We start from the raw sequence: 13,368 nt of genomic DNA on the forward strand, positions 1-13,368 counted from the left end.
GTTTTGCTTCAGAGAAAATACTGTAGTGTATACAAGCTGTTCACATCAAAGGTACACTGCTAGTAAGAGAAACAGCAACACTGTATGTCTTGCCAAGAAAGTGAATAGAAAACTAAAACAAACAGTCTGGTGTTACACCAGCCTGTAGGGAAGGCACTAATACATTCAATATAAACTCAAAGACATGGTATACTATAATAATGAAGGTGCTGAATTATACCTCTGAATAATGCAACCATATATCAAAGTACTGTAGATGTAGGGGAATGCTTAAAATGTCAGATATGGGCACCATCCATGGTAGATGCAGGTCATCAGGTTAAATATTGTTAATCTGGATAACAAAGGTGTCAACAATATCTTCTTCATTAACATGAGTATTGTCACAATGTAACAAAATGTTTGGTGTCTACTGTACAGAGTACTGCATAAGCACACAGACACACACACACACACACACACACACACACACACACACACACACACACACACACACACACACACACACAAACACACACACACACACACACACACACACACACACACACACACACACGGAGTAAATATAATGATTAATCGATACACAAAGAAATCCATGTATGTACAGTATGGGAATAGGTACCTATAAATGGTTGGTTATACTGATGAAATATGAAAAGACAAATAAGGCATAAAGAATATAGCAGAAATGTAATAAGCAAGTGGTATGGTTATGGTACTGTAAAGGTATAGGCAGAAATAGGAAGCATTAAAAACAGCACTGATAGTTACCCAAAGTGATGAGAGAGGTACTCTGGTCGAGAGCCACTTCCCCTAAGCCGTTCACTGTTATTCCATTCACCATGTTCACCGCTGGGTGGGAAGGGAACAGTTTGGGAAAATAAATGAACAGAAAATTATACCTGCAAAACATTATTAGAACCTTAAAAATTTTTTCCTGACACACTGAAAGTAATCCTAAAAACGAAATACTTGTCACTGTGAAAATAAGAGATTACTGTACTGTACTTTGACACTTATTGTTGTCCAAAAATAGATAGTGCTCTACACAAATACTGAACTGTAACTTCTTCATGCATATGGACAAGTGTGGTACCTTAAATCATAATCCCTCCAAACATGTAGTTATCTAATAATGCAGCGTCCTGGAAACACACCCACACACCTTCTCTCTTATCTCGTTATGCTCTGTGTCAATTTTGAGCAACCTATGAAAGTTTCCAGAATGAGAATTTACTAGCACTTTCAAGGGAAAAGCAATCTCCCACAACCATGTAACTCGAAGAATACCAAGAACAGACTGTATAACACTCTCACTACATACCAAACTAATTTCCCTGGATGAATATATCACACTAAACCTGTCCTCAAGAACTGTGTTTCTGTGCTTACACGCTACCTAGGTAAACTCTTTCATCTCTGTCTGTCAACTTGTACCTTTCCTTCTTGCTGGAAGTTTGCTCTCATTCAGCCTGTCCCAAAGAAGGGTGACCATTCCCAGCCCTCTAACAATCACCCAATTGCATGAACATGCAGTATTTCAGAAGTTTTATAGTCTATTATTAATTTTTAAAAAATTAAAGCATCTTTCCTATCATAAACATCTTTTTGACATTAACCCTTTAACCGCGGGTGTCATCCCAGAATGACATTGCAAAAACTGGACCAAACCGCGGGTGTCATTCTCGAATGTTTGTGAATATTTTGAATACCCCGCGTTTTTTCCGTGCGCCAATTGTTTCAAGGGAGAGTAGCTTTTAAGTTCTTTCACTCCAGCTGACCTCCACCTCCCTCCTCCCACCCCCCGGGCCCCCACCTCCCACCTCCCGGGCCCCTCACCCCACCCCTGGCCAACACGCATCAGTATCTGTCCAGCTGTGTGAGTGACAACATCGCTGATGTGGCAGTGAAGTGCGGGCAATTACAGTGCCTTTTACCTGCCTCAGTGAACACAGAGTGGGTGTTTATCGTATGTACAGTGTTCATATATGTTTATAGTATTATTATCAGAATGAGGTTGGCATTTGGTAATGGTGTGTGAGCGAAAAATAGTGATTACAACACCGCTGATGTGGCAGTGAAGTGCGGGCAATTACAGTGCCTTTTACCTGCCTCAGTGAACACAGAGTGAGTGTTTATCGTATGTGCAGTGTTCATATATGTTTATAGTATTATTATCAGAATGAGGTTGGCATTTGGTAATGGTGTGTGAGCGAAGGAAATGGTGTGTGAGCGAAATATAGTGATTTTAGATCGCTCACTTCTAACGGCACTGCCCATCCAGTGGTAGTCAACGAAATCATGAAACCTACATCATTGCAATGCTGAAGGTTAGTACTTTCTAATGGTACCTTATTTTTCGCTCTAGATTTATTCCGTGTAGAGTTATAAAGGTTTAAAGTTTGTTTACATTTTGGCTGGAACCCCCACGGGAGAGGACAGTCGGGGCAAAACAATGCCCGCGGTTAAAGGGTTAACATCCTGTATTTCAAAAGTTTTTAAATCTGTTCTTTAAAAAAAAAAAAAAAAAAAAAAAAAAAAAAAAAAAAAAACCTTTCCTATCATAAACATCTTTCCGACTGTCAGTATGGGTTACGCCCGGGACGCTCCACTGGCAATCTTTTCACCTTCCTTTCGGACTCCTGGTAATCCTCCTTTCAGGACTTTGGTGAAAGCTTTGCCATTGTACCAGACATCTCAAAGGCTTTTGATTAAGTCTGGGATAAACCTTTAATATCCAAACTGCCCTCTTATGGCATCCAGTCCGGCAAAAATCTTTACTTTCCAAACTGCCTTCTTATGGTTTCTATCCTTCTATCGGTGCCTTTCTTTGTGATCGTTCTACAGCTGATGTTGTAGACAGCCACCATTATCCACCTAGGGCGATCAACAGTGGTGTTCCTCAGGTCTCTGTCCTATCACCAACTCTCTTCCTTTTATTAATCAATGAACTTCTATGCTGTACATCTAACCCTAATCACTCATTCACTGATGACCACCCTTCACCTTTCCATCTCGCAGCATCCATCTAAGCAGTTATATATTTCATCAAACAAGGAATGAGACTATGGCACACTTAAATGTCTGACTTGGCTCATATTTCTGACTGGGATAAAAGTAATCTTAGTTCTTACATCTTTCGACCCATCAAGATCTACCACGGGAATATCCTCTAATTTCTAACGATACCCAAATCAATTCTGCATCATCTTTGAACATACTTGGGGTTTCATTCTCTCAAAATTTATCTTGGAAAGATCACACAGGTATACCCCAGTTTAACAATGCAATAGGTTAAGTAAAAACGAATTGTTAGGCGGGGTATCGTATCTCGGAGTAGATTTAACACATACAGTATAGGGATGCGTTTTTGAGACTTGGATTCCCCCCCCCCCCAACCAAGTCCTAAACCCACCCAAATGAGCCCAAAAACAATTTAAGGCACGACCACCTGCAGACCTGGGGATGCTTTAATTCACAAGACAAAGAGTTGGTGACCATTATGCTTTTTAATTTGTTTCCCTAACTGCTATTCTTTCCCTGATATGAAGGTTTGAAAAAAAGGCTATATTGGGAAATATGCCCACAAGGAGAGGAAGGCAAAGCCCAAATAAGCCTAGCATCAAAGGGTTAATATTGCACACTGAACTATTTGTTAAGCACTTGCACTGTTATCTGGAAATAACAATGGTGTTTCAGTGGCCTTTCATGCACGAACTAGAACGAAAGGCAGCGATCACAGCAAATGTAAACACTGGGCGGCCATTTTGGCTTGCGTGCATCACCCAGTCAGCGCAAGATTCTCAAAGGCAGCCATCAAAAATACAATTGTAGTGAAATTGCGGTTAATTTTTTAACACTGTAATGAGACAAGGTATAACTTTTTAACTATCGTTGTGGTGATTTATTGCATACCAGGGGCATCGTAAAATGGGGCTGCACTGTATGGACTTATGGACAAACAGCATCTTCAGAGTTCCTCCATGAAGTGTCTCATATCATTTTCATGACTGCTCCATGACAGAACTCATAAGAGACCATAAAAAATAAAAAAAAATGTTTATCAAGTTTGGGACATTCAGATTACTCCACAGGGCTCTTCATATGAAAAGTTATCAAAACTAATAAACTCCATTAAACACAGGCAATGTCTTCCAATTTATGTTACCAATACCTCACTCTAGTATCCTGAAGACACAATGACATGTTTTTTGTCTAACTTGAGTCACGCACAGACTGGTGACTTCTTAAACAAAGGCATATGCTACCACAGCATTTCATTATTTTAAGCCCAAAAACTGCGATATGAAAAACAGTAATCACCATTATGAATTATTTTGTGTTATCGCTCTACTGTAGTTATTATTTCACAACCACACAAACAACACATATACAAAAATATAGTCTCTTACAGTACCCACCCTGTTTGGCCCCCTGAGCATCGACTGTGCCCCAGTAAGCCTCTGAGGGGGAGACTGTGTTGTTGCCTGGAGGAGGTTGCGGCGCCACACCAGTGTAACGAAAGTATGGATTCTTAAGGTCCAAGGAGTTTGTGGACATAGTATTAGTTCCCTCCACACGTACCGTCAGATTCACATTGTACGACTGTCTGCAAAGGAAGGAGGTCCAAATGTTTATGTACTGATACACTTAAATATGGATATATAAAAAATATCAACTTAAGACACTCATGTATGGTTAAATGAAGTTTCTCCACAGAAAATATTGCTGTCATACATTACCTCCCAACACAGGTAATGGAATGATTTAAGGCAACATCCTTAACAAAACAGAAAACATACTAAAGCTGATCCTAATTATTTTAATCTGCATAAGTGCAACAATTGTCCAACCTGCAACAGAACACACTAGAAACAGTTTACTCATGACACAGAACTCATGTTCATGGACCTAGTAGGCCCCTTCCACCTTGACACAAGTAGCCCAGTGTTCTTTCCAATCCCTGAAATATTTTTCAAAGTCGGTTTTCGGTATCTCCAGCATGTGCTTCATCACAGTTGCCATGACCTCTTCTCACAGATGAATGCTGCTCAAGACATGTTGGAATGTGCAAATTGCGATCCAGAGTTTCTGAAGACTTTTATCACTTGAGATGAGACTTGGGCATACAGGTATAGCCCAGAAACCAAAGTACATTCATCCCAGTGGATACATGCAGGGTCGTCTTGGCCAAAAAAAGGCTCAAAAAGCCCGCTGCAAGGTGAAATGCACTCGCATGCTGACAGTTTTTTTCGCCTACCATGGTGTTGTGCATCACGAACACATACCAGATGGTCAAACTGTCAACAAACATTACTACCTTCACGTTATCGGTAGACTTCATGACACAGTTCGGAAAAAGAGACCAGACCTTTGGAAAACAACAAGTTGGAAACTGTACCATAACAATGCCCCTGCCCATTCTCCTGAACTGATTCAGGAATTTTTGGCCAAGCGCAATATCCCACAGGTCAAGCAGGATCCCCACTCACCAGACATGGCTCCGTGTGACTTTTGGTTATTTCCCCAACTGCTGAAGGGTTCCTAATTTGTGAAGAAAGAAGAGATCCTGATGAATGTGATGAAGCACCTGCAGGAGATACCGAAAATCGACCTTGAAAAATGTTTCAGGCAATGTGCAACCACCTGTAAACTATAGTAGTCTATCTACTATCTACTGCCAGAAGCCATAATCCCGTAAGGGGTGGCCATTTGACTTTGAGTTACTCGTTTTACGGGGAGGGGCACTAACCCTCCACCAACCCACTTGTTGACACGTAGGGAGCACGTAGGGTTTGGTTATATGGTTACCACCCAGCGTTGTACATGGTTTCTTGGCTTACAGGAAACCATTAGGCTTGTCATTCAATGTAAAGCCACCTGTAAAGGAAAGAAAAACAATAAGAAGTGACAGGAAAGATGGGAGAAATAGGAAGAGAGGAGGGAAGGCACAGAAAAAGAATGATAAAAGCTAAGGAAGGAGTAGGCAGCACTACATCAAGTGAGAAGTACTCGCGTAAATGTGCGCCTGTGGTGTGGCCCGCACCTGTGTACAGTGTTGCCACGTTTTCTATACCGTTCTCTCTCTCTCTCTCTCCTGGCGGGAGATGTGAGCCACCCTGAGTACTTTTGATTCTTTTATAAGTTATTTATAATTGTGCTTTCATTTGTTAATTTGGTTTTGTTATATTTAGTGATATTTATCATTTTTTGTATACGGCAACAGATGACCCGTTATTGCAGTACCATGATTGATTTTCATTCATTCTCTTTCCCCTTCCTCCATCTCTCTCTCTCTCAGCCTGACAATGCCTCCACCACCACCACCACCACCCCCCGTCATGCCGACAATGCATTCAACCTTGTCCCTCTCCTGCCTGCCTCTCTCTCTCTCTCTTTTATTGCAAGAGACATTTTGGATATTTTCTTTTACATAATATTGCATATATTGTAAATCTGACATCATTTCCACATCACCCTTGAAGTCAAGGCCACCGACTGGGTGTGGAAGTGTTGCCGCTCGCGAGTGAGGTTTTTTTTTTTTTTTTTTTTTTTTTTTTTTCCGGTATTGGCATATGCCTACTACTTTGTCCTGCATATTAGCTTATGATTATAAATGTGAATATTCCCCGCCCTTAAAATTACGGTAAAAGCCAGTAAATGTAAGCATTTTTCCCTAGCAACACCTGTACAAGCTATGCTTGGGTCTCTGGAGGTAGCCTACGTACTTTACCTTAGGCCAGACTGGGTGTGTCAGTGTTGACACTCACAAGAATTATATGAATTATTTCTTTTACTTTGGATATTGGCATATTTCTTCTTGTTTTCAGGCTCATTATCTTCTATCCATAACTGTGATATTATTACCCACCCTAAAACTACGCTAAAAACCATTAAAAGTGACTACAATTTCTTTTAGCAACACTGTACAATATGCATGCCATGTTTCTGTGATACTGTATAAATATTTTATGCAAAATACGATTACTGTTGATTCATCCATCAAAATACACAAGTGTAAGTTTTTCATCTGAATTTATCGTATTAGTGATGCTGTGTACATAAATAGTTTCCGTTTCACATCGCAAGTTGGGGAAACGTGGCACCATTGTACACAGGTGCGGGCCACACCAAAGCCGCAAATTTACGCGAGTAAATACAGTACTACTATAGTACAGTAGTACGTAAACAGTAATCTATAAGTGTGTTCCATGTTGTATGTATGTTGAAGGGCTATGTGACCTTTTTCCTTTACCTAAGGTCTAGAAACAGTTTGAATTCTACTTACACACTGTCTATTACTAGAGAGAGAGAGAGAGAGAGGAGCGCGCCAGCCTCGGATGGCAGATACAGAAATGGTGTGGTGGGGGGTAAGACCTGCGCAGTTCTCGTGTAAATGTATATCCGCAATATAGCACCAGACTTTGGACTTACCTACATTCCACAAGAGAGGGGTTTACAAGTGGTGGCTAGCAAGTGAGATATGGCTAGCATGTGGGATGAACATCCATTTCACATCTCCTGCAGGCAACCTCTGTGCAACTGCCCCTTGCTCATACCTTACCCTCCATGACTACATTCTGTTCATGCCCTCAGCCTCCAGCCTACCGCACTGCACTCTGTTCACTTGATTTTTGGTGTGGTTCTGTTATGGTGAGATCTTCAACACACACCAATCCCCACCTACTACTAGGTCGTCACAACTCTGGTTAGTTCTTCCCCACCACTCTATGGCCACTACCCACCCCAACCACTAGTCCTGCACAACCAACCAGCACATCACCACACTCTACCATGGTTTGGTGATTTACCCCCATCACATCCCCAACCACCTCCACCACACCTTGCCATGCCCAGTGAATCACCACCACCAACCCGCCCTGATGTCAATGAGGAGGGAGAGTGGCCAATTATTGTGCTCTACGTCACAGTCTTCCTCTCCTATCAGCTTACCCACTTTGCCTGGTGTTTCAGTGCCTCCTGGCTATGTCACATTCTCCTCTGCCCAATCAACACCTTCCATGGGAGAAGCTCGCCGCCACATGCTACAATAGTCTGCTTTCAACTGAACACTCGTTTTCAACCCATGGTATACAGAGAATATTCATATATTCTCTGATGTAAATATTCATATAAGAACACAGAACATAAGAAGATAAGGAGAGGATAACTGCAGTAGGCCGGTTGGCCCATGCTAGGCAGCTCCTAGAAGAGTAACTGAACTACTAGAATGAGATAAGGATAGCAAAGAAGAAGGCTCTCCTCCGCCCTCCAAACCCTCCAGCCGAAGCCGGCAGGAAAAAGTCAGAAAGAACACCACACAGTATTGAAAAACTGGCGTGGACATTTTACAGGAAAGTGTGAAAGGAGAATAAAGAGTATCATAGTGTAACCTGAAAAGGAAAAATTATGAATAGTATTGGCTATAAGATTTTCTTTTTTCTATATCCACCCCTTATTAGTCATATGCTTATCTAGCCTATGCTTGAAACTCTCAATGGAAGAGGCAGCAACTACTTTACTAGGTAGCTTATTCCATTCGTCTACTACTCTTTTACCAAACCAATTTCTACCTACTTCCTTACTGAAACGGAATTTTTCTAGTTTGAAACCATTATTTCTAGTTCTATCCTGTATGCTCACTTTAAGTACCTTGCTAATATCTCCCTTATTTATACCCTTCATCCACTTAAACACCGCAATTAAGCCTCCGCTTACTCTACGCCTCTCTAGCGAATGCAGACTTATGTCTTTTCAGTCTGTCTTCATATGACAGGTTCCGGACGTCATGTATCATTTTTGTCATTCTTCTCTGTACATTATCTAACGAGTTAATATCCATTCTATAGTAAGGACACCAAAATTGTACTGCGTAGTCTAAATGTGGCCTTACTAATGCTAGATAAAGTTTCAGTATTACTTTTGATGATCTATTGCTCACGCTTCTCGAAATAAATCCTAGGACCCTATTTGCTTTATTTCTCGCATTAATACACTGTTGCCTTGGTTTAAGGTCGTTACTAATCATAACTCCTATTCCGATTTGCTAATTTCTTTGTTATCTAAGCTGTATTTAGTGTCTCCAGTGGTCTTGCCTACGTTAAGTAATTTACATTTTTCAATGTTAAATTCCATTTGCCAAGTTTTAGACCATTTGGACAATGTATCGAGGTCTTTTTGTGAGTTATGGCAATCGTCAGTCGAGTTAATGATACGCCCTATTTTTGAATCGTCGGCAAATTTGCTGATGCTGCTATTGACTCCTAAGTCTAGATCATTTATAAATAAAATAAATAATAAGGGACCCAGTACTGAACCCTGTGGTACACCGCTAGTTATCCCCAGTCCGACTTAGTTCCATTTATTAATACTCTCTGCTTTCGTCCTTTCAGCCAGGATTCTATCCATTTAAAGATATCGCCGTCTAAACCGTGTGCTCGAACCTTTATAACTAACCTTTCGTGTGGGACCCTATCAAAAGCTTTACTAAAGTCCAGATAAATAACATCGTAAGCTTTATCGCTATCTAGTGCCTCATAGACCCCCGAGTAGAATGACAAGAAGTTTGTGAGGCAGGATCGTCCTTGCCTGAATCCGTGCTGACTTTCGTTTATATGATTAAATCTTTCTAAGTGTTCTCTAATCTTATTTGCCAAAATTGACTCTAACATTTTTCCTACTACTGACGTTAGACTTATCGGACGATAATTCGATGCAGCTGTTTTATCACCCTTTTTAAAGATGGGCACTACGTTTGCGGTCTTCCACGCCTCTGGAACTTCTGAACTTAAAGAGTCATTAAATAATGTTAAAAGTGGCTGACATAATTCTTCTTTGGTTTCTTTTATAATTTTTGCATATATATCGTCCGGACCTGGCGATTTCTGAGGTTTTAACTTATTAATTTCTTTCAATACGTCCTCCTTACTATCGGATATTTTACTAAGAATATTTTCCGTATTCTCATCGTAAATATTTGCTGCTTGAGAGACCAGGTCTAGATTTTCCTTGGTGAATACTGATATGAAATAATTATTTAGGATGGGGCACATTTCTTTATCTTCACTGGTAATGTCACCTGATTCTGTTCTGAGTGGTCCTATCCTATCTATATTTTCATACGGTACATTTGATAAAAACCCTTGGGGTTTTCTTTTGATTCACTAGCAACCTTAATTTCATAACCTCTCTTTGCTTTTCTTATCTCCCTCTTTACTTCTCTATTTAAAATCGTGTACCGGTTACGTAAGTGTTCCTCTCCATGTTTTATTTTTCTATATATTCCTTTCCTTTGGCCTATGAGAGATTTTAATCTGTTGTTTAACCATCTTGGTTCTGAATTATTCGTTCTAAACGGTTTTGAAGGGATATATCTATCTTGGCCTCCGTGTATTGTATTTATTAACTCGTTATACTTCTCACTGGTCGAACGTCTGTTTGGTACTGGAGCTGAGTTAATTCCCGTCACCTGGACTACATTCCTATCTACCACCTCCCCCCTCACAGACACCTGACGGACATTCCCACGTGTTTCCTGCCCCACACCTATGACCTGGGCTTCCCCACTGACTTGGCATTCCCTCAAATAGGTAATCTCCCTGTGGAATACCGTTCGAAAATAAGCTCTTAAGCCATCGAAATCTCCTAGACGAAAATTAGGAACGGTGGAGGTGTTTTCAGTGGAACAGACGTCCCAAATAAATTTGAACTTGATTTCTTCATGATCGCTATTACCAAGTCGTCCACAAACCTCTATATCACTGATGATATTTTCTTTATTAGCTAAAACCAAATCTAGTATATTATTACCTCTGGTGGGCTCCCTGATATACTGATAAAGGAATTATCCTGTACTACCTCTAGAAATTCCTCTGACTCTGCATCCCCTGTCTGATTCCTACAATCTATCCTTGGTAGATTAAGGTCCCCTAAAATTATTATTAAGCTGGACTGTGATGCTTTCCTAATTTCCTCCCAAAGGTATTTACTATCAGCTCTACTTAATTTAGGAGATCTGTAAATTGCTCTTAAGACTAATTTCTCCCTATTGTTACTAATTTCGACCCAGACACTTTCTGTGTCCCAGTTTACTTTGTCTGCTTTATTGTAACAGTTTAATGAATCCTTTACATAAATAGCTACCCCTCCCCCCTTTCTTCCCTGACGTCTTGACAAAAATATTATAGCCTTTTATCTGATATTCTGCTAAAAATTCTCGAGAGTCTGTATTCATCCAAGTTTCGCTAATAACAGCAATGTCTATTTTCTCTGTACAAATTAAAGCTCTCAGTTCATCCATTTTATTACGTAAACTCCGGCTGTTTGTGTAGTACACTTTCAGATTATTACTAGTTGTTATGCCTCTACCTTGGCATTTACTGTTGTTTATTTTATTACTAACTGAGAAACTCTTTACTTTACTAATATAACAATTTTTTGTACTATCGCTTATCGCCCTTCTATCATCGCTTGTTCTATCATCTATCATCGCCTGCTCAATTTGAGGTGCCTGAGTGGATGTATCTACACTAATGGTTGAACTTCTGTTCTTAATTTTGCAAGTATTGATGCATCTATCCAAACATGGTAAAAATGATTTCTGAGTGTAGTTGCTGCAACTTCCTGTACACCTACTTCTCAACCTCGAAAAAATCCCTCCATCTCCCTATCTATCATTCCAGCTAAAACAGTACCTCCCTGCCTGCTGAGTCCCATCCCAACTACACAAGGCACTCCGTCCATAAAACCGGTCCCAGCTGTCTATGAAAGGTATTGCATTATCTTTGCAATACCTTTCAAGGCGGCAATTAAACCCTATTGCCCTGCTCAACCACTCTCTTCCCACCCGCCATCTGAGTAAAACACCAAGCACTACTTCATCTAACCACTCCATTAGTTTCTACAGAGAGTGTGCAGCTTTCTCTACAGACTGTGACTATATTATTGATTTAATTTTATTACATTATAATCATTTTTTTTTTTTCAGTTACCCAATTCTACTTTATTCTATATTCTCCAAGCTACTATCTTGAACCAAAGTTTCACTGTATATAACCCTTTTACTCCCATTTACATTCACTGTATGTAAATCATATTTCTTCATAGACTACTAACTGTTTATAATTCACAGTAGTATATTTATTTATTTATTTTTTTTCTCCCTCTATTAACCCCTTAACCGCGGGGCGTCACTTTCGTGACGCTTGGGAGCAAGGGATCATACCGCGGGGCATCGCTTTTGTGATTCTGTGTTATTTTGAATTCACCCAGGCTTTCCAGTGGGGGCTTGTATCATCTATCAGTACTGACAATGTCCAACACTAGTCAGCACTCCTAATCTCATCTGTACTCCCATCCATTGTTGACAATTTAGCCATTTCTCCCCGTTCTTGACTCCCCTCCCTACCCCCCCTCCATTACCCTATGCTCTCGCCTGCCCGGCCATGCAACGCTAAGTAAATCTTCCCTGGAATTTTTCACTGATTTCATCCATTGAAATAAGCCCTATGTCGTATTCTTATACCAAATAATATATACAAGTAAGAAATCAGGTAAGTGAGAGTGCCATACACCTGGAATTGGCTAATTATCACCTGACAACACCTCACGTGCACTCGTTCGCTAATTTTCGGTGTTTTTTTCCCCTTGAAATATGCCGTATAATCTATTTTCGTAATAAATATACATGTAAGGAGAGAAGGGAGAAGCCTAAATGATATTTACATTCACCTGGAACTACCTAATTTATAATGTATTGTCTAGATTTCCTGCCAATCATATCAGTGCTACACAAAGCTGTTTCAAGATTTAACATTGGTAGCTCTGATTATATATCTCCTAAGTAGGCCTCTAATCTATTTTCGTAATAAATATACATGTAAGGAGGGAAGGGAGAATATTTACATTCACCTGGAACTACCAGATTTATAATGTATTGTCTAGATTTCCTGCCAATCATATCAGTGCTAGACTTAGCTGTTTCAAGAAGTAATATTGGTAACTCTGAATAACCCCTAAAGCAGGCCTCTAGGCTGCCCCTGCGTTATCAGTGTACTGTACTCTCATCTTCCGAAGTGAGAGGACGTACGTTTCATCTTGCTGACTTCAAGGCCTTTTTTTCACCCCCATGCAAATGGCTCTGTGACCTTTACCCCCTACTAAACCTCGTGTGGAAAGAGGTAAAGGGCTGACAATTGATAAAAGAGTGACTATGATCTTTCTATTGAGTAAAACAGTGCAAGTGGAATTGTAAATAATGTGTAAATAATGTGTAAACAGCAAGTGAAAGTAATGAATGTAAATATACGTGAACAATGGAAAATAGTTTTATAAGTTATTTCAAGTGACAGTGCACAACACAGTGTAAAT

The 13,368-nt window shown here is 40.1% G+C and overlaps 1 protein-coding gene across 2 annotated transcripts in view; it reads right to left on the bottom strand.

Moving 5' to 3' along the window:
- Nucleotides 1-13,368, bottom strand: part of Art4 (arginine methyltransferase 4) — a 178,835-nt gene that overhangs the window by 59,446 nt on the left and 106,021 nt on the right. For both annotated transcript variants that reach the window (XM_080274219.1, XM_080274218.1), the window contains exons 10-11: nucleotides 4,422-4,609; nucleotides 772-852 (exon numbers count right to left, since the gene is read on the bottom strand). In XM_080274219.1, the coding sequence (XP_080130345.1) occupies nucleotides 772-852; nucleotides 4,422-4,609 (269 nt within the window). The remainder of the gene's footprint in view (nucleotides 1-771; nucleotides 853-4,421; nucleotides 4,610-13,368) is intronic.

This window comes from Coenobita brevimanus, chromosome 57 (genome assembly GCF_032717465.1).
Source record: "Coenobita brevimanus isolate Jiangsu-jjx chromosome 57, ASM3271746v2, whole genome shotgun sequence".
Lineage (NCBI taxonomy): Eukaryota > Metazoa > Arthropoda > Malacostraca > Decapoda > Coenobitidae > Coenobita > Coenobita brevimanus.